The sequence below is a fragment of the Porites lutea genome, chromosome 4 (assembly GCF_958299795.1).
Source record: "Porites lutea chromosome 4, jaPorLute2.1, whole genome shotgun sequence".
NCBI classification, from domain to species: Eukaryota; Metazoa; Cnidaria; class Anthozoa; order Scleractinia; family Poritidae; genus Porites; species Porites lutea.
Window position 1 is genome coordinate 12,568,281 of NC_133204.1, and position 25,919 is coordinate 12,594,199.

The 25,919-nt window shown below is 37.8% G+C and overlaps 2 protein-coding genes across 3 annotated transcripts in view; one reads left to right on the forward strand and one right to left on the reverse strand.

The window, feature by feature from the left end:
* The window catches only part of LOC140935961 (adenosine receptor A2a-like), a 7,228-nt gene extending 795 nt beyond the window's left edge, over nt 1-6,433 (reverse strand). The window contains exons 1-2 of one of the 2 annotated variants that reach the window (XM_073385537.1): nt 6,327-6,433; nt 1-490 (exon numbers count right to left, since the gene is read on the reverse strand). The exon at nt 1-490 is cut by the window's left edge and continues 795 nt beyond it. In XM_073385537.1, coding sequence (XP_073241638.1) covers nt 1-485 — 485 coding nt within the window. In that variant the 5' untranslated portion in view covers nt 486-490; nt 6,327-6,433. Of the gene's footprint in view, nt 491-2,746; nt 3,057-6,326 lie in introns of those variants that run through there. The other variant, XM_073385538.1, reaches the window with a different exon arrangement.
* A 12,797-nt stretch (nt 6,434-19,230) lies between these two features.
* Nucleotides 19,231-25,302, forward strand: LOC140935960 (octopamine receptor beta-2R-like). Its single transcript, XM_073385536.1, has 2 exons — nt 19,231-19,479; nt 23,646-25,302. The coding sequence occupies exon 2, from the start codon at nt 23,657-23,659 to the stop codon at nt 24,656-24,658; it is 1,002 nt and encodes a 333-aa protein (XP_073241637.1). The 5' UTR covers nt 19,231-19,479; nt 23,646-23,656; the 3' UTR covers nt 24,659-25,302.
* Nucleotides 25,303-25,919: the final 617 nt, after the last annotated feature.

Consider the following 25,919-nt stretch of genomic DNA (forward strand, 5'->3'; position numbering starts at 1 on the left):
GATATCAACCAAACCATAAACAAAGCAATGTAATAAAAATACTTCGGCAGGTTACGGTGCTTCACAGCCCAACCGACGCAAAAATAGCGCTCCATGGAAATAGCCATGAGGTGAAGGATGGACGAAATCCCTGCAAAGCTGTCCAAGGCAAGGTAAAGTTTGTTTATGTTCTTGAAATGTTGATCAAACTTCCTTTTTTCGGCGTAGTGGTTTAGAATGTACATCCACAGAGGAACCGATACCGCACCCACCAGAATATCCGCGGCGGCTAATCCAAGGACAAAATAATTTGTCACCGTGCGGAGTTTGTCGTTAATAAAAAACGCTGTCACCACCATCAGGTTACCGAACACAGCTACCAGAGCGATGATTGCGTAAAAGAAGCAGGCCACAATGACTGACTCCCTGGAAAGGGTAAAAAATCCGCCTCCCTCAGCACCAGGCCCTGTGGGCTGCGTAGTGTTAACTGCCGATGTGTTGGACATTGTATCTGTTAGAGAGAATATTGGGATAAATATATAGCTTACATAAACCTTTTGATGATTCGCTGAAATCCCAGACTAACAAATATGTTTTCAGGAAACGAAAAATGTCATTACTTTAAGTTAACCTGTTTCGTTCTTTTGAATTAAGGTTCGCAAAAAATAAACTATATAAACCACACTATCCTGTGTAAAACTTAACTCATACACTGCTCATATAACCCCGAAGGGTTAACCAGTTGCAACGCAGTTTTTTTTTTAGTAATACCGGTATTTCTTGCAACGTAGGTTAACGGTACAGATGGTGACGAGATTTCTTTTTTGATTGATTTGTTTATATCTAATAATAATTGTCCTTAGTACATGTAGATATGCCATTTTCTGGATGAGGCCGAAGAAAATAATGTAATTTTATAATCAAGAAATTTGTATTTTATTTCTACCCCTCGTCTACCAAACAAATGGCTGTTATTATAGAAGTAAACAAATTAATAAAGTATGGCATAAATCAGTGCAGTTAATTTATGATGATTGTTATTTGCTAAGAGATCATACCTGATCAAAGCTGATAGCGTGTTCTTTGTAACTGACATGCATGTTAGTCTAATTGGAATTCCTTAGAAGCGAAAGAGAACAAGGGGAAACGAGCCTAGGAGAACAGGGGTCTGTAAGGGTGCGGAAGGCGGGAGAAGAAAGAGCTGGAGCTGGAAGTTCTAAAAGGGAGGGAAATTGGAGAAATGGGGGGAAATTGGGCAACAGCGCTTAATATTTCCAAATCGAAAAAGTGGTAAAGGGACCAGAAACAAAGAAAAGATGCAGAAGCTGGGAGTGCAAGGTATTGGAGCCCCGATCTTGAGTTGGGCCTCCCTGTCCCTGCAAGTCCCCCTACTACCTTAGAAGAGGACACTATCAACACTGATTCCACGCTGTAAGACTGGTAAGTGCCAGGAGCCCAGAACCCGGAGCGAGCAACTCCCTTGTGCCCATGCAACGAAGCTTTAAAAGACCGGTCTATTTTTGGGTCAATTTTCCCGCGAATTTGGGAAGTTCAAGTAAGTCCTACAAGTCATTGTAGTCATCAAAACATGAACCGGAGACTAGAAAAATAGTATTTCTAATGTATTGATAGTATTTACTTCTTCTTTTTGTAATTATCGTCCCTTGGACTAGAACACTTCCATTTTCGCTGGAAAAAAAGTTCTCAAAAACGATGCTAAAAACAACTTGATCTGTGAAAACGCCGTTGCATATATGCTAAGTATGGGAAATGCACGCTCCGGGTTATGGGCTTCTGTAAGTGCTTTTTAGAATCTCGTTTAAACTAGGATTGTATTACCCTGGGTTACAGAGACTTTTCTACTGCGGTTTCCGGTTTCTGTCCAGTCTTTATAGTGACCCGCGGGAAAAGCTTTTTCTCGCGGCTTCGGCCTACGGCCGAAGATGCGTCGGCTTTCGGCCAACACCGAAAATTCCCACCGCACGCGAAAAAAACCTCTGGTACCCAGGGTAGGATTGCATTGGCACGAAAAGTATTCCAAGGTAGCCAAGTTGTTTTAGATACGGCTCCATACTATTCGGCTTGCACAGCTGAAATCCTATTGCGTTTAAGTGGATCTTCCAAAATTGAATTTGACTCGAATTGTTCCACAGCCAATGAAATCATTGTCAATAAAACAAAGCCAAGTAATTATTTTTTGCACCTAATAACTTTGCTAATATGACAAGCCGAAAGAATGGCAACTGAAATAAAGTAAAAGCGCATTGAAGCTAAACGACGCCATTTAAAGACTCTGCGAAAAAATAATTGCTCAACTGATAATGGACATTTAGGGTTGCCGATTATGTTCAGTATATTCCCCTGATTCTGACGGCCAAAAAACAGTGTGGATATACATTTTTTGAAAAGAATCTTTTACTAATTGAATTTCAATGCTATTAATAATATTTAAGTCAAAATATTTGGTTCAGGTATTCAAGCGGCTTTCGTTAAAAACTATACTTTAAGTACTTTTAAATTAAGTCAACTAAAATATCTTCCATTGATCGAGGGAGTCTCTAACTCCTGGTGAAAGTTGAGAACTATTGCGGAGTGAAGCATTTGGACTACCAACATTGTACAAGCCAGTCCGTGCTTGTACAAACAGTAACAAGGCCACTTCAGCAAACAACAAAATGCAGATCAACTTAGTAATCTTTTGTTTAGCAGTGATTGTTGAATTTGAAGTCATTGCTAAAGTTAACCTCTATAAAACAGACTGACTTACAGGACAGAAGTGAAGGATGACGATCAGCCGTCTATACTGGATACAAGTTGATTTGCGCGCTTGACGGGATCTGTAAGTGGTTTTCATACAGAGTCAGAAGACCGCATAACAACAAGTAAGACACTTCTTTTGTTATTGGAAATCTGGTCGGATGACATGAAAAGATATTCAGCTGTGTTATTAACAACGAGTTAGTTAATAATCCCTTGTCTTTCTTTCAAATACTTAAGGCGCTTTAGCGACATTAGCATACGGGGGTTCAAAACAATATCCTAAGGGAGCACGTTTTGAACAAGCGCGCATACTGTATTAAAAATGGCCATAACGCGTTCCGCGTACTTTTAACTTAACCACATTCACATAATAGTGAATACAATGAAACGGTGTCCATTGTTTATTAAGCCAGCAAGTTTGTCACTGATTTATCGCGATCGCGAATATGCATCATCATTGGATAAAATACAAATTATCACATAAACATCAATCTTTTAATCAAAATTTTAAGAAATAGATGGTTGTCAGAACAATGTACATGTAAAAATAAAAAAATAAAAACAAAAAAGGGAGCACACTGTGTAAATATGAAGCCCTAAAATCAGACCCTGTAAAACACTGAGCTTTCTTTAGCACTTACAAAGACAAAATAAATGGATTAACCATCATATCCCAATAATGTATTTTGTAGTGTCATGTCTGATTGATATCAATGCACTATAATATATTTAACGAAGGTGCCCCTTTTTTTCTACCGATCTTAACTGCGTATTATTTGCTTAACTTCGAATATTAACTGCACCATCTCACGAACTTTTAATGAAGATTACTCTGGCAACACGTTTAATATCAACGACTTCTGCAGTGATATATGATGGTAGAAAAGATTTTACTACTCGAATGCAACCTCCACAGAAAACGTCACAAAACTTTTGATTGAGAACGACAACTCTTGCCACTTTTTCTTTCTAATTCTTTTTCTTCTTCTTCTTTCTTTCTCTCTCTCTTTTTTTTCCTTTCTTTATCTAATAATATATCTTTTTTTCTCCGCTCTCTTTTTTGTTCCACACGCATTTCATAATAGGTTTTTTCCTTGATTCAGTAACTATCTAAATTCTATATAAACGATAGATAACAGTATAATCTTTCGTTAGAAAAAGGCTCCTGAACTTCGTTATGAAATGAAATCGGAACAGCAAACAATAATTTGCTGATTTTATCCTTTGACGCTTGCATCGTAAATTCTGAGCAAAAATTAAACTTTGGTTTATCGGCTTCACAAACGAGTCGAGAAAACAATAAAACCTAATAAACAAGAAGCAAGATTATGCCTTGGTTGTAATTATCCATATTTACTGTTTCGCTAACACCTATGACAGGCCAACCAGAGAGTGGTTTGATGATCACATATAATGGAGGAATGATTTTAACCTAAAGATAAGGTCATGAGATTATAGCTGACAGGTGAAAAAAAAAAAAAAAAAATCAAAATCAAAAACAGCCAACTTAGCCAGCGTAACTCGGGATATTCAGACTAACTTGTTATCTTCGAGAGAAGTGCACCGTGTCAATTCATCAGAGAGATAACTTTTATCATTTTGAACGCGAATAAGCTCGGTAAAGTTTATTTGCATACAGACACGTACGATAACTGTCAATCGACGAATCGCTCCTATTCTGTCAGTCGATTAAAATCAGTGCTGAATAGATATCTACATGCTAAATAAAAGTATTCCAATTTCTTTGCTGTTTTTTTTTTTTGTTTTGTTTTCTTGTTCTGTTTTGTTTTCACAATTTTATTCTTGTTCGTAGCTGTTTTTCCGGATTTTTCATGTGGTCAGTTTAGTTGATGGCGTGACGTGAAAATTAAAGAAGAAAAAGAAGAAATGTTCAAATGATTTCCTCAATCTTTATTTGCCCACTGGTATCCGTTGTGTTTCTTTGTCATTACGATAATGTGAGAAACATAAAGTACTGAATTACTTTATCAAAGAGACATTACGAGGAACGGAAGGAATCAAATGGACGTCCCTATTTCTTTTCAGTGTTTTTTTTTTTTTGGTATAGCATCTCTTTCCTATTAACGTTGAGGCACAAAACAGTCGAAAGTGATCAGTGGGAGAAAATGACGCCGTCTCAACCGTGCCTAAAAAGAGCTCTCGTTTGGTTTCAGTGATTTTAATCATTATTTTTTTCTTTTTTATTTTGAGGCCTGCAGATTGAAACGCAACTTTTCCTTTAGCTTCGGCTTGTAACAGTGCAGCTTCGATAATAGTTTCCATGACACGGGACTAGTTGCCGTTTCATCATTCCTCATGAACGATAGGCTCCGTTAGATTTGCGGTCAACTGAAACCACTTGATCTCATCAGGGAAAATACAGTTTAAACTAAACGAGTATGAACAAATTGAAAAACTATGAATTACACCTTGTAAGATCTCAGTTTAATCTCGAATAGCACGGAAGTTCCCTGAGTATTCATGGTAATTTCAAATATTTTGTCTTTTGAGAGATTTGATCAATGAATGTTCTAGGTCACTATCTAGTGAGTGTTCAGCTCTTTCAGACATTTTGGTCTCTTGCTTTTTCGCGGCATGTAGTTCTTACATTTCAGCTCACCACTATGTTGAGAGTATTGCAGCATGCACTTGGAAACATATGGTTTCCTTGTCGAGGAATGCAAAACAGAAATATGCTAAGTCACAAAATATCGCACCAAACGGTTAAAATGTTACAAGGGGCTGAAAACCATCTAAGGCAGCATCATAAAAGCTTTATAAATTTTACAGCATATGCATCTAGGGCAACAAGCAATTCTTATTTGAGTACATTTTTCATCATGAATTTGAGAAAAAAAGCGACAATGTGTGTATACACCTACGAATACTCTAAATGTGAATACCAAAAAATTGGAATCAACAGTCAACTCTCTCGCAACGACCTTGGAATGCATCGTTGCTTGAAATAAGGGCGCTGAAATTCAAATGAAAAATTGCTGCCCTCATTGAACAAGAAAAATATAATTCATCTTGACGTATACAGCCGTCAGAAAATATTATTAAAAAAAGAAAAAGGTAATGAAGAGAGTTAGTTACCACGAAGTACTTGGGTCAATGCCGAGGAGCAAGTAAAGATGAAGTGGATAATGAAGTGGAAATAGTGATTTTCAATATTCCAAAATCAGCGTTTGAGAAACGAAACAAATAGGGAACTACAACTCCGTCGACTAAACTAAGTAAAGTTGGTTTGTTGGAGGTGATATCTACAGTGTAGATTGACTGGCATTACCGTTGTGAGTGACAGGATCGATGAGACTGACATTCCACACAAACTGGAAAGATTCTTATCAAGTTATCGAAGGTTTAAACCGATGACAAAACCCAATGAAAAGATACCTCAGGCCGTTCAGATAAAATGCAACGCACATATTTCTTGCTTGTCCATTTCAGTTTTTCATTTCAAGCAAATCACAGTATATTTGCTTTATCACTAGTAATCACAGATAAAGATGAACAGATGAAAGTCAGGAACAAGTTGCTAATTTCTCTGAAAGAACACGTCTACTCTTTAGACCAAACTCACTAACCTTATAGAGTGCGAAACCTTTCAAAGCTTTTGTGATCAGCAAGCTTGCGATATGATATCCGGTGTTCAGTTTTCCTTCTCTTCGGCTTCTAGTAAAACAGAATGTTTGCTGTGGCAAAACTAATCAAATGTTAACACCCCGTAGTAACAAGCCATCGCACTTTTTTGCATTTCAATGAGCTCCTGTCACTCAAGGGTTATAATTGTCACCCACAAAGTAAACGTTAATGTCAAGCCAATTGAAAATTCATGAGAACTGAGTGACACACATCCACCACAAACAACACGGCAATTGTTCTTAATATCTAAAAACTTGCGCAAGTATATATTTTTAATCTTTAGAATAAAACTGCATGCACGTTTGAGTCCTTAACGAAATTTCCGGAAATTGCTAAGGAACTAAGATTTTTTAGATACATAAACCGCCGATATTGCTGAATTTACATAAAATGTATGCAGCAGTCGTTCTAAAGTAAAATATATCTGGTATAAATTTTTTAAAAGAGCCATCGAAATTAACCGAATTCACCTGCAGTTGACAAAAATATATCGCCCCTAAAGAGAAATCATAAATTATATATTATGAAGCTTACGGAAGATTAAAATGAAAATTTTTCGCTTACCGGGTCAAAGCGCAAATTTTTCCTGAGAAATAATCACGAGTATAGAGTTCTTTTGGTATTATCGCTTAATTATACTAAACTAACAAGGTGCCTGGATCAGTTGGTGAGATTTCATGTAAATTCTAAGACAGTGTTAGATTTTGTAATAAAGATTTGCAAGGTTTGCAGGTTGGCAAATAACCTTGAGTTTGCTACGCGGTGAAAGTACCCAAGAAATTTCTTGAAAGCAAACTAAGTTCATTAAGGAAATTCTCCAACTCAATTAAGTGTCGTCTTGGGAAATTGCCTATTCTTTGCTAAAATTTCACGACAGTTAAAATTTATGGGAGTAGACTGCTTGCTAGCAATTTACGACCGATAAAAATCCACCCCTATTTTCGACATATTTTAGTTCAGTGCAAAAGAGACCATTACCAAAAATCTTAATGGAAAAGTTTAACGTTCCAAAGCCCTGTTTGCAGGTGGGCTTTCTCTCCTTTGTTTGCGAGGCCATTGTTGCATTCAAAATTAAATCTCTTGGTAATTTTGTGACGTCGGCACATGAAAAGCTAACATTTTAAAACAGAACCGACATTCGGAATGAAACTTGCAAAATCAGTGCCTTCGATTTTTTATTGCGTGTTATTAAAAAAGGGATTTTCTTAATCTAAAGCTTGCATTCCCCTTTTTCAAGGTAAAATATGACAGATTGTAATCAATAACTTAAATCTGTATCTTCGACTTACAATGTTTGCCAAATCTCTTAAAATACTCATTAAAAACTCATTCAGAATTCATTCATACGGTCAAATTACTATTGCAAACACAGTAAATCATTAGACATTTTTCAGTTTCTCTGATCAGCTTTCAGTTCCTTTGGACGTGGCTTCTAGAAATTTTCAATCTTTTTCTTTTTCTCTCTGTCTTTAAAAAAGGGAAAAAACTTAAATATCATATGTGAGTCCCTTACGTAATCTCTTAAAGTAATATACAGGGAATTAGTCAGTGATCCATCCGATTTTAATCTTTAATTTCACATAAACAGATAAACAATATTTTGGCTCTTACAACTGAAGCCCATAAAAGAACACGCATTCAATATTGAAAACATATAGTATTATTATAGAGGTTCTTGCATTTATGCAAAATGGCCTTTAAATGAAAAAAAAAAACAGTATCGTATTTATTATCACAATATGTTGTCCTTTAAAATTGAAAAATTCTCGAAACGTTAGCAGGTGAAAATTTATTGCCCCTATCTCAATCTGTTATTATGAATCGTTAGGACTTAAAAATTTATCCTGTCCTATGCTAACTTCATTTTACATCATACTCGTTTGTTAAATCCAACTATTCGCAACCAAGAAGGAGAAGAAATACCAATAAACAGCGATCAGCACTGAATAAACAAGAGTTTTTTTGCACAGCCAAAGAAACTCCCGATGGGCTATCGCATTTGATATCTCCCCCCCCCCCTGCCGGGTTGAGGACTTAACTTTTCTTCTTACCCTCCTTGAAGATAGATTACTGAAAATTGCATTCACCCGGCCTGATGACTTCCATAAAATATGGGTCTACCCTGAAGAAATTTTTATAACTTACCTGTAACCTTGAATAATCCCATTACATGTAAATGCAATAACCCAATTCTCCTTACCGCTCTGTTCTTTTTTAGGTCATGGACGTATCGACCGTTATTTAGTATGAATCATAATTCTCCCCTGACCTTGAAATAATTGTTAGTCTCATTACTTCTAGGGCGTCCTTTTTTGTTGTTGATGTTTTAGTATTTTGTTTGTTTTATGGTTTTTTTTTCTTTATTCTGCAAATATCGGCAATAACGTGATACATTTACTCATTTGCAAAATCAGTGAGCTTCCCTGTTTACTTCAGTTTCTCAGACAATCTCGCTCACAGGAAAAGGGCGACTGGCGAAAAACACCTCGTTCAGGTTCTACATGTGCATACTAATTATACAAGGCATTTCTCTCAGTTTACTAGCTTTTTTGTTTTTGTTCGCGTAAATTAATATTGAGATCTAGAGTGCAAATGAGAAAAATTTCGCTTCAAAGAGAAGATTTACTTTTTTACAACCAGCTATTTTTCATTGACGACATAATCACCTTAACAATAACATACAACATTTACTGAAAAAAAAAAAACAAATCATGCATGTTTACACGAAACAACACTAAGTTAACACAAATTAAAGAGAAAAGATAAAATAAAGGAGGGAATTGCGAAAAGAAAGATAAACTCTTGACCAAACAGCTATAATAACCGAACTTCAAACGCGGAAATTCAACGAGAAAGGAATTTGAAGTTTACGAGCTCCGGTTTGTTAATACTTTTCGAAGAAAAACGTGAAGACCTGTCAAAACATTAACAGACACTAAGAGGGGAAAGCCAATACAAACAGTTCCAAAAAAGGAAAAAAACCGAAAGAAAAGAAAAAGTAGTTAAGAATTAAATGACTCAGTTTTTCCTTAGTCTGATCTTGGCGTCATTTCTTTCACATTCAATTTTTCCACACCTGCTGTGGCAATAAACGAAAGCCACTGCGACGCTAAATGAACGTTTCTGTCAGAACAATAATTTAGAGGATCACAATCCATTCCTCTATTTTATATGTAAATTTCTTAGGCCGCAAAGTATCTTTTCTTTTTAAATTCCAGTTGAACGTTTTAAAAACAGAATAACATATTATGGGCAAAAAATCATGGTTTGTTGTGACTGTGATCGCGATGCATTTGTTCATTTGAAAGTCCTCAACCGAATCGAATTGCCGTCCACATTCATTCCCTTAAATAATTCAACGTATGGTCAGGATAAAGCGAGTTTAAAAGTTTTCTGTATATAAATTATTATTACTCGTAGTTGTTTTTGTTGTTGCTTTTTAGCCTTTTAAGTTGAAAGGGAAATTAAGTTCCTTTTAAATATTGAAAATATTCGATTCTTGTTTTCTGTTATTCAAACGTTAAAACTGCTTTAAATTAATTTGTAACCTCTGTAACGGTTATCTCGGTGACACTATGTGAAAGCAATTGGGATAAGATTCAAAGCGAAGCCAACTTCGCCAAGGCATTGTTACATTTTCCTTTGGGGGGAACATACTCCAGAAAAGAATTAACTCCACGCCTGAACGACTGACTGTACGTATGTCTGTTTACCTGTACTTGTAAGGTTGAAATATGTATATAATAACTAAGTAGATGCTTTCTTTTTATTATCTGAGCGGCACCAGGCTTACGTGCAAGGGCCCGAGTGAAGGCTTAGTTTGTTGCGTAAAACAAGTAATCCTCCCACCCGGCACAAATTCGCCACTTAAATAACAATACTGAAATAAACTGAGCAGTTTGCTACAAACTTCAACTGACGTACTAGATGATAGAAGAAATTACTCCTGCGAATTTGAGCGGAAGGGCAGAGTAAGAGCAAAAATGCACGACTGTAAACGCCAAATAAGTGCACGTATGTCTGGAATAAGATCAATCATTCTCGCTTGGAGTGATTAAGACCTAGACAATGCATACGATTTAAGGATGGAAATTTTAAAAATGGCTCACCTAGCTACCAGGAATATAAGAAATCCTGTTTGTCTTCCTTCAACTAAGCGGTAACTGAAGAGCACGTCTCGAGTTGACTAGGGAATAGGCTTGAAGTAATTACGAAACTGCTGAAATATTAGTGAAACATACATATATCAACATTAAAGGCCATCAGTATAAATTCGACAATTTTTTAAAAGCACAAAACGAAACGTCACCCTTGACACTGACATGGATCCTTAAAAGGAGTTTAATTCTAATTGACAGCCAAAGCCGAAGCCCTTAACTTATTCCAGCGTCAGTTCCAGTAAGACCTTGCAAATGAGCCGGAAAAAGAAATGAACTCCGGCAACGAAAATTCTCGCCTGGCGTTTACTAAATTACCTTGTGTCGTGTTTGGTTTGGTTTTGTTTGTTTTTGTTTATGGTTTTTGTTTGCTTTTTTTTCCTTTTGTTTTGTGTTATGTTCATTTGCTTCTTTGGTAAATAGTGGCTTAGAGGGTTTCAACAAATAACATGATATAGGCTGTATAGACCCTCTAAAGCACTCAAGTACTTCGAATACACGATTTCCTCTCTACTTGCATGATCAACATACAGTGAATGATAGTGCAGGAGGACTATAGTGAGCGTCACCAGCGCTTTGTACTTGCAGACATGCCAACGGAGAAGACCTTTAGGTCTTTACGCATGATAAAATCAGGAAGGAGGAGATCTGCAAGCTAGCAAGGGAGAGAAAGGCAGTTCACAGCAGACATCACTATCAATGGTACATCAACGAAAATCCTCAATGAGATCACTAAGCATAAGAAATTGAAGGAGGGGAAACGAACAGGCGCCCGTGTAGGGAGTACAGTTTATCCACACCTCAATTGGCAATTTTGGGAGAGTGCTAATAATGATAACGCTCTTACGATTCTTCCCTTTCTCAACACAACTAATTTGAGGTACCCAGTAACACTACCGAGTACGCTAGTATGAAATCTAGCTATCTCGAATCAATGCAAGGACAGGCGATGTTATCCCGGCGAGAAAAGTGATATCGACGACATCTTTCTCGAGTATTGCAACCAAGCTCTCGATTGCAATTGGGAAAAGTTAAGTTGCTTCCTAACATTATTCCGGTACCAAATTCATGCGTCCTCTAAAAGACAGAGGACTTATTTTGTATTAGTCAGTCAAAGTACTAAAAGATGCACAACCGCTTGATCTTACTCCTTGCCATCGAAGTTCATGCAATCTGGGAAGAATCCCAGAGTGGTGCAATGTATCCCCCGAGGATAAAAGCCTTTTTGGTGTTCAGATAATAAGGGGTAGGTTTGCTCGGTTTCTTGTCATCATTGTCCTCAACTGCGCACTGTGCTGAACAAACAGAAGACGAGAAGAGGCACTATCATACTGAGACGTCGAAGGCGATGCCCAGTGGTGATGCTCGACGAATTGGACTGTGCCGATGATACCAACCTATTGCCCAACAATGTACCCCCCCCCCCCCCCCTCCCCACAGCAATGCCCGGTGAATTGGAATTTGCAAATGAGATCAGACAATTGACTGACAAAACTGGCACAGTATCAAGATAGAATGCGATAGAATGTCTCGAGTACCCTGTATGTTACTCTGTAAATAGTTACTCTCTTTTGCTTTGTCAGACGCCATTTTAAAACTTAGGCTTAGCAGTAAGGACAAAGCAGTGGATTGCCCTGGAACTTAAAAAACCCGAGGGCACACAGGGACCCGGTGCCCATTTTTGTGTCCTTGTACTCGAGCAACGCGCAAGTCACCGAATTAGGGCGTGGTTACTTGAAAAAAAGGGTGTGTTCACTTTTAGTCCCCGAACTCAGGCACCGTACCCGAGTATCAAGAGTGAACTCTGCCGATAGATTATGTGCTAAACTTAAATGCATTCCAACAGTTGATTCAAAGACACGCCACCAGGTTTTTTTCAGGATATATTTTTTATATGCTCGGACCACTACTAGGGCCTAGAGGGGTCTGAAATTAATATGATGCTAAAGAGGCAACATTAATTGTTAAGCGTCAGCCCATTATCGACCACGTCACCATCAAAGTTCTCGTCGTGTAGATAAAAATGAACTTGCGACAAGGATGCAAGTTGAAGGATAAGGATAGCTAGTCACAGCTATTGGTGTTCTGAGTTATCATAAAACTAGTGCTTTAAGGACCAACTCACCGACGACTACTCACTAGGTAACTCTTGAAACTCTCATGTAACATTCATAAACGCACAATTTTGCCTACATTACCCAGAAAGGCACCAACATAAGAGTAGATACAGGAGCTTGCAGGTCGAGCAAGGACTTCAAAGCCAGTTCCTCAAGCCAGTTTATTGTAACATAGGAAGACCGCACTTAAATACAAAATATTTTAATGTATGATGAAATACAAAGCTCTAAGAAAACTAAGTAAGACACCGCCAGATACGAAAACCCAAAACCACCCTATGGAAGAAAGGGAACGTATACCGCCGCCTGCTGAAATCAGCAGCGGTGCTGACAACTCAGGGGCAGAGGAACAAGGATATATAATTAACTAAGAGCTCTTGAATTAACTAATGACTGAAAATAATATAACAGTTAGGAGCTCGAATGAATGCTGATCTACACTGATTCGATTTTCATGCGCAACGAACACTAACTTACCGTATTTCCTCGAATAATAGCCGGGGGCGATTATTTCTTTTTTCACCATATATGCGCAAAAAAATGGGGTGATTATTCGAGGGAAGGCGATTATTCGATTGAGGCTATTATTTCAAATATTGCTCACTGGACGTCGTGCCCTAAATATTTTGTTTTATTTTCCCATCAAAAAATAATCACATCAAATAAACTGAACATGGGCTTTTTAAGTGTTCCAAATTTAGTTCCTTAAATAATTTTCAGAGCCTGAATCGTCACTGATCAGTTTTGCTGGATCACATTACACTTAAACTTGACAGGGAGGGGATTAACGGAGGAGAAAAGAGCAAGAGGGGTGAAAGGGGGGGGATTATTCGAGGGAGGCGATTATTTCAAATATTTCCGTCAAATGGGGGAAATTATTCGAGGGAGGCGATTGATCGAGGGACTGCTATTATTAGAGGAAATACAGTATCTCAGCAAACTACCCATAATTCCTCCTAGCCGACCCAGTCCGTGCTGTTAAAATAGCTATTTGTGGTTCCGTTATACAGAACTCTACTGTCAGAACCATAATTTGATAGCATGAATGTGATTCGCTACCGATATAGTCAACATACAGCACGTTGTTTTTGAACCGGTAGATCTAGATAATTAAGGAAAATTTTCAGGTGTCATCTGGCATTATCTGTTCTCGGCGCCTTCGAGTTCTTAATTGACGGTTTTTTGAAATCTCCGTGGATTGGCTAGCAGTAATCCACAGCAGTTAACCAGAGCAACAACCGGTGGTTTTGACTGAGTGATCGGTTTAATTTCATTCCGCTTTCATTCAAGCCGAGAGGAAGATATCTTATTAGGATTTATACCAGCCAGGGGCTGATGGCTATGTTTACGATACCAACATTACATTACAATTCACATGGCATGATGCAGGTATGTTGACCACAAACGTCTTATCGAGTCTTAAGCAAAAGCTATTAAATTTAGGCTGAAGATTATTGACCACTTACCTGGAGTTTGCCAATCTTGGGAATATTCAATAATACAAACAAAAACCACGTAAGTTATGGCGAAAATCACGGTGCTCTGGATAGGAGCTCGGGAACCCTTTTCAGTTAGTGTGCCCTCCGCAATATTTTAAAAAAGATCAAATGCTCTGTCGGTAAGTTAATTATTAAACAAAGTATAAAATTCAACAAATGTAATGCCAGGACGGAGAACTCGTATAAAGACTGATCTGATTCTTTCACTCACTGTTAGCTGAGTAAAATTTTAGCGCGAAAAACAGTTCGAAGGCACAAGAACGCCTCAAGATGGTCATCACTGTGTTTGTGTACAGTTGGGTTGACAAAAACTTTAAGACTGTTGCAAAGAGTTTATCTGAACCTGCCGAAAGTTTTATTTCACCTTATTGGTGTATAATTGAAAATCATTGAGCAAAAGACTCTTAAAATTAGACTCTATTTACAGCCGTTATGTTTGTGCCATGCAGCCGGGGTATAGCGCCGTATGATAGTGATTTTAATATTAAAATAGCAATAAATTAATAACAGATCATTTCGTTTTTAACACCACACATACTTTTAAAAAGCCAGAATGGTAGTCAAATCGCTAAGTATTTAATATTTATCTATATATACTTTGATATGTTTAATACTCCTTTTCGGCAATGAGTATCTGTAAGGCATTTCGGTGTTTAAGCCAGGATTACTCACCCGGCTTTCTTCGCTTGAGGTCTGCGACATCAGTCAGGAACGCCGCGGTGACAGTGACATAATTGTTCCTCTCTCCTGGTGATGCTACAAAATAATGTCAAAACATTAAACTGGCTCTAAAAGGTATGTTCTCTTACACTTCAATATCGAACGACGGGAGACGGAAGATTTAATTTTTATCGCTACCAAATACCACCTGCCCTGAATATTCGTTTAAAAAAAGGATCAGTCCAACTTTGCGCTCAGTTTAAAGTAAATGACTGAGGTCTAATATAGTTAATAACACCAAAACTGACCATTGATAGACAGTCATCGGTATTTTCAAGCCTTAACGCAGTAGTGAGGATGAAGTTGTCTTCTGTAAGCGCCATTTAGCCTTATGTCTGTTGTGATGTTTGCCATGAATGTTTTGTAATGTTCATGCCGTACTTTGACAGGTCTGACAAGAGTTCCCTGTCACCGTTGTGGCTGATTTTTCAACTGCAAGATCAACTCTTAAATCTTTGCTACAAAAGGTAATCCCCTTGTATATTCGTCATATTGTCATTAAGCTTACACATCGTGGCCTCTATTGGGTCTATAACCTACACTTAAGAAAGAAAGGTACAAGATCGAAAGACGAATTCATATCATTTAAACCCCACACTCACTTTACGTCTAAGCCGACTACTGTTTACTATATTCAACGTTCTTTGTATAGGAAATAATTTATCGTTAATAATAACAAAGCTCATATTTGTGAAATTTTGAGAATGTTTAGGAATAAACTCGAGGCACTGAGATTTTAAAAAGAAACAAATATAATTTTGTGCTTTAAAAAATATGTTAATACTGACAATTATATATTTTTCAGCTAAACCAAAAATAAAATTCTTCCTTTCTGTAAACAACCCAACAAAGCAATAAAAACCTGCTCTGTATTAGCCAAATGTTCGCTGCCTTTGACATCGTTATGACAGCTCCATGTAGAGACACAAACAACCGCATTTATACACTCTTTATTCAAGTATGAGAATGTTGTTCTTCCGGCCCAGGCTGAATATTCTTATTTTTCTGACGATTTTAGCCTGAAAATATTCTTGTATTATTATCTTCCTAGTCAGTTCTACACAATAGATATGTATTTCAAATACCGTTCATCGAACTGTAATAAGCATTGACCATTGTGGCCGTAGTGCGGGTTTCTTTGTTTTGTTAGGAATAATTTTGTAGGGTACTGAAGTTAACAACATATTTTGACAACGTTTTGACGACATTTCTATAAGGTACAACAGTACAACGGTACCTTATAAGGTATAACAGTACAGACCATGGAAAATTGTTGTCGATTTGTTAAATAGACAATGAAAAAATGTAAGTTGTATATTTGTCAATTAACCTTGAAAATTTAATGTCAAGGGGCTGACTTGCGCAAGAAGTTTCCCTTCATATGTCCCTCTCATAGGCATGAGTGGTGAGATCGGGGATGGAAGCTGAATAATTGGATCATGATCATTCGTTATTCTTTGCTTTTTTCTCCATATTATTCATTATTCTTTTTTCAGTTTTTATATCAGTTTTCCTTTTCAAATTCCCTTTCTGTGAATTATAAAACTCAGTAAACTACCCAATAGAACGCTAAAAACCTGTTCTAAATAGCCAAATGTTCGTTGCCTATGACATCGTTATGACACTACAGCCGCTCCACCTAGAGATCGACACAAACACTCGCATTTATACACTCTTGATTATATGTGAATGTTGTTCTTCCGGCCCTGGCTGAATATTCTTATTTTTCTGACGATTTTAGCCTGAAAATATTCTTGTATTATTATCTCAGTTCTACACTATAGATATGTATTTCAAATGCCGTTCATCGAACTGTCATAAGCACTGACCATTTGTGGTGCAGGTAGTGCGGGTTTCTTTGTTTCGCTGGGAATAATTTTATAGGGTCCTGAAGTTAACAACACATTTTCAGATTTTCAACCTTCAAAATAATATCATTTTTGATAATGATCTCAGCCTCGGGTTTATTTTTATTAAACCTCATTGAAGGACACTTATTACTAAAATTTCATAAATTTCAGCCGGGGATCTGTACCGTGACAGACCGAGAAAACGGAACCGATAAGGTGTTTATTATAAGGCGTCCTGGTTGGGGACCGGAAACAAGTGCAGTACACGCGATTTGACAGTCATTTGACATGCGTCAAAAAATAGAGTTGTTATAATGGCTCACAAAACAATACCGGGAAAGTGATAACAAACACGCCATATTAAAAAAAGTTTATTCGGTCAAAACTAAGTTCACTGTAAGTTTTAGCTCGCCATTGTAAAGGCTGCATGGTCAGAATATTTTGAAAATTGGACAATGTGTCTGTCTCGAAGACACTTCCATCTTTCCTTCGTTGGTCTTTGTAAAAAAAAAAAACAGCAAGTGAATGGCAAAGAAGCTTGTCAAGGTACTTTTGTCGTCATTGTCGAAGGTTTCACTCGTTAATCTTGTTTGGCAAAACGTCTTGAATCCCTGTCGGTCCATTCTCATCCTTTTAATTGTGATCTGCGTTAAAATTTTCTATCACTGTCTAGAATCCTTTTTCTCGGTAAGGTTACAATTCAGTTTCTTCATCAGCTTCGTTCTCATTAAAACACAGCTAGGTTGAAATTTGGAAGGACGAAGTCAACATCTAAATCCTCAGGGTTTAAAGACATATTTCAACTTTCTTTACCCATCAATTTTTTCGAGATGAATAGAATAAAAAGCTGCAAAGTGACCATTTAGTTTTAGAATTTTGGTCCGTACAGTAACTTATGGCCCGCAAATTGACCAATCGCATGGTGAGAAAAGACTTAGCCATTATAATAATCGCATTTTTTAGGACAGTTCTCGAAGTCATGAGAATATCGCCAGTTGCAATGTTGAAATTATGACTTATTATAAGTAAAAAAGATACCACTGATCCATTCTTTGAAATGTCCAATATCCCAACTAGCTCTACCTTAAACTTCTGAAAGCATTCAACCTGCGCATGCCTCGGGATCGGTCTTTGCTGTGCACTAAAGCCTTAGTTATAAAAATGTAAGCCCGTCTCGTAAGCAAAAAGACGGCAAGTCAGCGATAAATCACTGTTTGTGACATGGAGAATTTATTAGCGAAAGTCTTCACCTCCGCAATTAGAATTTTGTCTTTAAGATAACCCGCACAAATTCAACCTCCTTCTAGTTTATGCGACTTGCCCCCGCAACAAGATCATTTAGCAAACAATTTCACATACCGGCACAAGTTATCAGTGCACACAAAGCAAGTTGTTGCTTCGGCCTGTCCTCGCTGCGCGGTACCACAGCAAATTTTCGTTCGACCAAAACACACGAAGTTGTTTGTCGCAGAAGCCAGCTGTCGCAGCGACTTGCAATCACGCGTGTCCCGACTAGCCATCATGATGGTAAAAAAAAAAGTTGGTTAAATTGCACTTTGGACGATTGAAAACTTTGCAGTGAAACACTCTTTCTGTGGCTCATGGTGATTATTGAGTCTTGAACACTTTGACTACCTATGGTATGGTCTGTTATGTCTATTATAGCTTTGACAAGAACTGAGCGATTTCTCGCGCTCTGATTGGTCGATAAGACAACAGACCATGGAAATGACGTGATGATGGCCGGCATTCTCGCGCGAGTCGCGTTTTATTAGGTGACTCGCGGTTCCACTTGAGTTTTGAACATTTTGACGACATTTCTATATGAGTCGATATGAGTACTACAGACCATGGAAAATTGTTGTCGATTTGTTAAATAGACAATGAGAAAATGGTGAGATCGAGAAGTGGTGGATCGGCCGCGGGAGACTGGTAAGCCACCGTGCTTTCAAGAGAAGACTTGTGATGAGTCAGGTCAAGAAGTAAAAACCATGACCAGTGTGATGACGAAATAGGCGAACGAACAAGCTATAAGCATGATTAACCACATAGAGGTTAACAACGTGTTCATTGATCATCTCAAAACACTCAATAACGAAACTTAAAACAAGATTTAAACGTTGTCACTATGATATGACCAATGCAAGAACTACAATGTGACGGAAAACGCACAGTCTAGCCCTTGGGATATGTGAATTTCACCAAAGTAATTTTTAGATCAATTAAACGCTTGAAGTTTATCGGGAAGTTGGTTTTCCATTATGGATCTTTCCATGACTGAATTTCACGCCGTAAACTAGAAATGACGAAACGAGCCCTCTTAAATCATACAGTCCTTTTTTTCCTGACTTTGACTGTGCGCTTGTTAAGTTATGTATCTGAGGGTGCATGTCAATTCTTACTGTGTAAACAAATTAATGGCAGCGACAAAGAAGCCATAAACCAAGTGTATTTAATATTCATGAAGTTACTTTTCCCTTTATAACACTCAATTAGTCTTGTCAAAGTGAAAGAGTGTTCCACGAAATTTAATATAGACGAAGAGAAAGAAGTAAATAAACAAAAAGTGACAGCATGTTTGCAACACTTGGCAACGAAGGTTTACAATGGTGGAAGAGGGAAAAAACTGTTAACCTGAAACAGCTCGGCTTGGTGATTAAGCAAAGCAAAGAATAGAGCGCGTCAATCAAGAAGCTGTTGACAAAAATAGAGAGGTTCTAACAACGATTCCTGCGGGAGAAAGAAACGCAAGGTAAATAATTAAGCAATGATGACATTTTTCTTTAATACTAGGATATACTGGCGGGATTTTTGTGAATATTTGGCATTCAGCCTGATTGGTCCAAGTTCATATTCCTTGAGAGCATTATACGGTCTTATACAATCTTATTCTTCTTCCGAAAGAGTTTAATAGGAAACGCCGCTACAACCCGCTCTTGGCTTTCAGTTTTCGTGATTCATAATTTGTAAGCTGCGCTTCGTTCATTTTTTAAACAGAGTTTTAGGTAAACATGTCGGTTAAGAGACCTCTAATCTGACTAGTGAAATACCTTTTAAGTAATTATTTCATGAAAGTAGAGCTCTTTTCCTTAATTTAAAGGGGCACGTTTTTTATTAAAGGTCGCAAACAACTTAATCAGTAAGTTTTTACCTACGCTTACAAGACGTCTCTTATGTCAAAGCTACGAAGGAATTTTGATCGAAATTCAGTCTGAGTCATTCGATTTGAAGCGAAGAGTCGAGGTAACCCAATATATTATTCAGTTACTCTTCTTACAACTGCATTGAACCGGCGTATATTGACGAGTAAGTCAGTGAAATTCGTCTTCTTCTGTTTTCACTTGCGCGGTGTCGAATTCACAACATTCTTCAGCTTCTCCTCGCGTCACAGGATTAACTGATACGTTTTAGCATTTTATGTATTTGAAAAAAATAATGATAACTGGTTAAATATAGACCATACGTGGGAATATTTCAGTATTTACTCCATTCCTAAAAACATTCTTTATTAGGGGTAAGCAAGAAAGTGCGACAAAGACTGCATCAAAACACTGCCTTTCATCTCCTTGAAAAGCACCTGCGTTTCACTGAAACCTTAATAACTTTCACCTCACCGCTTATAACAGAGGTATCCTCGTTAAAAGAGAAAAATCGATTATGTTGTGTAACTTTTAAATGGCTTGCGTCAATGATATTAATGAATCAAATTTGCTAACTTGTCGTTTAAATTCCGGTATTCTGCCCCGCATGCCAGTAGCATTAGTTTTTAAATCACACTACAATGCCATAACATATGGCACATGTAGTATACTTACCATGTCAGTATACGTGTTAAAAGAGCCAGTTCACTGACAATCAAAATTTGTATTAATTTTGATAGATTCTTTCCAGCAGTTTTCAGCACGCTCATTGTACCGGTCATAACTAGTCTACAGAAGTGCAATTAATGAAGGATTAAACGCTGTTTGAAATGTGCCTATTTTATCATCCCTGAGTTAATATTTTTAGGTTAGCACTTACAATCCGTTAACAGCAAAGATACCTATCGATTCAAAGCATCAGACCCATACAAAAGCGTGCAAATAAACCCTATTTCACCACCATCAAATGGTCTGATTTCAAAATAATTGATTTAACTAGATTTTTATATTTCTTTACTTTGCGTGTCATATTCAGCTAGTCACATTATCTGTGAACACTAATGTGTTTGTGCATGGTTTGAGCGCTCACTGCATAAACTGCACCACAATGCAAGTTTGTTTTTTTCATTTTTTTTTTGCTACAATTTCATATAGCCAGTCTGTTCTATTTACTGTCCTTTCACCTTCCTAATACAGTCGACTCTCATATAACCGACGCTTCCATAATTTTATATGAAGAAACACCTCTGTAAAACGGACACCTAGAGTTGGTCCCCGCCTTTCTTTACTTTCTTCATTTGACTCTCTATAAGACATACACCTCTGTAAAACAGACACCTAGAGTTTGTCCCTACCTTTCTTTACTCCCTTCATTTGACTCTCTATAATACGGACATCTCTGTAAAACGGACACCTAGAGTTGGTCCCTGCCTTTCTCTACTCCCTTCATTTGACTCTCTATAAGACGGACATCTCTGTAAAACAGACACCTAGAGTTAGTCCCTACCTTTCTTTACTCCCTTTATTTGACTCTTTATAAGACGGACTTCTCTGTAAAACTGACACCTAGAGTTAGTCCCTACCTTTCTTTACTCCCTTTATTAGACTCTCTATAAGACGGACATCTTTGTAAAACAGACACCTAGAGTTGGTCCCTACCTTTCTTTACCCCCTTTATTTGACTCTTTATAAGACGGACACCTCTGTAAAACAGACACCTAGAGTTGGTCCCTGCCTTTCTTTTACTCCCTTTATTTGGCTCTCTATAAGACGGACACCTTTGTAAAACAGACACCTAGAGTTGGTCCCTGCCTTTCTTTACTCCCTTCATTTGACTCTCTGTAAGACGGACATCTTTGTAAAACAGACACCTAGAGTTAGTCCCTACCTTTCTTTACTCCGTTTATTTGACTCTCTATAAGACGGACATCTCTGTAAAACAGACATCTAGAGTTGGTCCCTACCTTTCTTTACTTCCTTCATTTGATTCTCTATAAGACGGACATCTCTCTCAAAGGGACACCAAGTGAAGGTCCGTCTTAGTAGCGAGACTTGACTCTTTTAAACGTAACGAAAATAAATCTTCGCCTTATGTCATTTTTTTTTCTATTTATGTTTCAAAAGGCACCCGAAGTATTTTGTATTTTTTCTTACATTCCTTTTTCCATGTACCTGCCAGTGAACATTCTGGTCTTTGCTGCTAGAGAAGCTACACTCTTTTTCTATGAGAATATATTTTATAAGAATATCGAGGCTGAAATTTTCAAAATTTTTAAGAACATGATAAGAATAAATTCAAGGCTGAGATTTTGAAAAGGATATAATTTTGTGTGTTGAAAATCTGTAAATGCAATGCAATTATATGTTTTACCTAATAACCGTGATATTATTCCTTTCTCTCAACGGCAAAAATAGCCACCAAAACGAAAAACAAAACGAGCATCAACCGCAATTTATACCGGCCAAATACATTCTAAAACGGAAAAGTCAAAAGATATAATTTTAGAATTATACAAAAAATATTTTCAACCTAAAATCGGTTGGAAAATAAGAATAGAGAATATTCAGCTTGGGTCGAAAAAAACAGCAACAACATTCTTATAAAAAGGAAAAAGTGGATGCGAGAGGCCAAACTAAAACACTTAACTAATCTGACCAAAGGCTGAAAAGAAACCTATTAAATAATTATTCCGTGCCCGACCTCCCTTATAATCAACAACATTTTCTTAGATCTTCAACCGAACGAAACAAAGGTTGACTACCCTTGAATACCTACCACAAGATACTGTATAACAAGATACTTACAAATGACTTAAACGGGAGACAAACGGCGTTGTTAATATAATAACTAAACCTTAGTATCTGCCTACTATGTCACTCAACGATATTTCGATTAAACAAAGGGATTGTTTTAAGGTTTTGATTCCTGTTAGCTCTGTTCCTTTATGTGCTCACCTGAGTAAACCTCGTGGTTACCACTATAAAGACCTCCAAACTGTGTGAACAGTGTGAAATAATTGCGCAAAATTGTCGTCCTGATCTATAGCTTCAGAATTACCGATACCAAATTAATAAGAGTTTCACTTCAAAGCGCGTCACTTGTATATAGTACAAAGTTATCGCAGTTTGGGAATTCACAACACGCCGTGGTCCTATTATATTAACCATGTAAGACCATGAACAATACCGCCTGGTTTCCATCCTCGTGCATGTAATCTACCACGGTCTACAGTGGTCTGGCGACACGATCGGAGATGTTTTCTTTGTACGAATTCAGGCAATTCAAGACACTGCCAAGAAATGTCAGGCTTTCAATCATTTTAGCGATGGCGGCGAGGCTATGTTTTTGCCCCTCAATTCTGGTCCGAAAATGGCGCCCATTATATGTCTCCTCGAGTCACAGATTGGTCACCGATCGTGTTCCAGATCATATGGAAGCCGGGTGATTTTATTACAGTTAGTATTTCTTTTGAAATTTCCATTGTTTGTTTCGATTGGTTGCAAACTAAGGCTATGCTAACTCTTCACTGGTTAGCGCTATTTCGCTACGGGCTTTTGTTTAAACACTAGAACGGAGATTTCGGCGCGATTTCTGTAACGGAGTGAAGCTGAGCTGCGCCGATCTCTAAAGTGTAACCGTCCTCAGACGTTAATAAGGCCGAAGATGGGTAAAAAAGGGTGGTGGTAAGACGGGGTGGACATGGGCACCCAGCGCCAAACAACCTACTCCTAAATATGCTGTAATATTTATCCCTAACAACATTCAAAATACTTTCAGGAACTTTCAAGATGGCGAACCAGCCAGATGCCAATTCTGGCCGCCCTCCTCCTATGATCGATAATCCTAACTTCAAGGAAGAATCGGTGATCGTCTCATGTACGCTTTACGTCATCATTGCCTTTTTAGCAGTATTTGGAAACGGACTTGTTGTGGGATCCTTTATTCGTCATTCTCGCCTTCGCACGATAACAAACTATTTTGTTGTGAGTCTCTCAGTGGCGGACATTCTTGTTGGAGTAATTTCCATTCCTATATGGATTTCGATGCTACTTTACTCGTCTGGGGGACCTACCCTACAAACAGTTTACTACGTCTTGGATCTTTTTGCTGGCACCTGCTCGATTTTGCATCTGGTGGCCATCAGCTTAGAGCGCTTCTTTGCTGTGGTATATCCAATTCGTCATCGAAACACGACTGCAAAAGTATACTACGTCTTCCTTGTAGCTGTGTGGGTCATTCCAGCCGCTGCTTGTGGCTCCTCAGTGGAGTTGAGAAACGTGAATCGGGAAGCCAACATGCTGTTTTTGTTTATTGCATTTTTTGTCATTCCCTTACTCGTTATTCTCTTCACCTACGCGCGAATTTGGCGCGCTGCTAACAGTCGAATACAACCTGGCCGGGACACCTCACGTACAATGAAGCGTGACATGCGCATTGCAGTTACAATCGCTCTCGTGATTGGTTTTTTCGTCGTTGCGTGGTTACCTTTCTTTATCGTTCAATTGCTTATAGTGTTCTGCAAAAAATGCCGACCAGAAATTTTCAATAGGAACCTTCTTTTGTTTGTCAAGTTCATGCACTACAGTAATTCAGCGGTAAACCCGATTGTCTATGCCGTTAAAATCCCAGAATTCCGTCGGGCCTTCAAGCAGTTGGTGGGGCTGTGTTTGTGTTGCTGCCCTACTTGTTTGACTAATGAAGGTAACTCCCGCACAGTAGCAGAGCTTCTGTCGGCTACAGATATGCGAGTGACTTCAAACAGCTCTAGGGATAGAGCATTGTCGCAGTGAAGAAATTCAATCAACTTTCAAAACATAGTTAATAAAGTGTAATGCGCGGTTATGGAGCTCGCCAAAATCTTTTATTTGTTATATGTTTTTGTGGATTTGACAGTGTTCAACCTTCAAAAGTACTCCTATCACTCCTACTGGCATTTTGATCTTACCGACCAAATAAGGGTGCGTTCGATTGACCGTATTCCGGAATATGAACACGCAAAAGCTTTGTTATGTTGCAAATCTCTTGTGCCGTGATTTTTTGGCCGCTTAAGCTACAGTCATCGGGATATCTCATTTCAAGTAGATTTCTAGTTATTACAAAACAACGAACGCCTAAATTATTGATTTCAAGGGTTTGTTCCATTTATTCTGATTCCGAAATACGGTCAATCGAACACGCCCTAAGATTAAGCGTCCCATTAATTTATTCCGTCACAAATTGTGAACAACAACAACAAAGGATTCTGCAACGTCTGAAGGAGCTCCCAACACAAACTGCAGCACCGTAGTTTTGGTCAGTTGATGTTTGCCGTGTCTCAATTTCAACTACCGTGTAGCATGAGTTTTATTTTGCGGATTGGCGATTTTTTGTGGTTTGCGGGAACAAATTTTTGCTGTTCGAGATGACTGAAATTTCTGGTGGGAACTAATTTTTGCGATTCTCCGTTCAAGAAGCAGAATATTTAAGTGGAGCAAACCTTAATACGGTATTTTCAACTTTTATTTTACGGTATGTTGAGTCAAAATTCACTCTACTTACATATTTAATGGAGAATAATACGGTAATCACTGTAATATCTTACTGAACAAACTCAAAGGGACTGAACAACAGCAAAACAAAACAAAAGGCTATCCCTACCATACACAACAAGTCCATTAAAAGCAGAGTTTTTAATTTGACTAAAGGTAGTTAATTTTTGCGGCGTTTTATTTTGCGGGTTTTTTTTTCTGCGGGAACTAATTTTTGCGGATCGAGGTCAATCCGCAAAATTCGCAAAAATTAGAACCCGCAAAATTTTCATGCTACACGGTAGTTTGATGCTCTCAAAAATTAAATGGACAGAAGTGTTTATATACTAAAGGAATTTCAGTACTCGAAGAGTGACCTGGTCTTATTGCCACTGAAACGTACTATATATACTAACGAATTAAAATAGTTGTAAATGAGAATAATGATGATGATTTAATACTTGATATCTCGAGTTTTAAGTATCCATACAATGATTAAACCCTCATTAGAAATACACTGTTAGAATACGTTAAAAAGCTTATT

Bases quoted from the DNA above. Each gene is read 5' to 3' on its own strand.
- LOC140935960 (XM_073385536.1), top strand. From the start codon at position 23,657: ATGGCGAACCAGCCAGATGCCAATTCTGGCCGCCCTCCTCCTATGATC.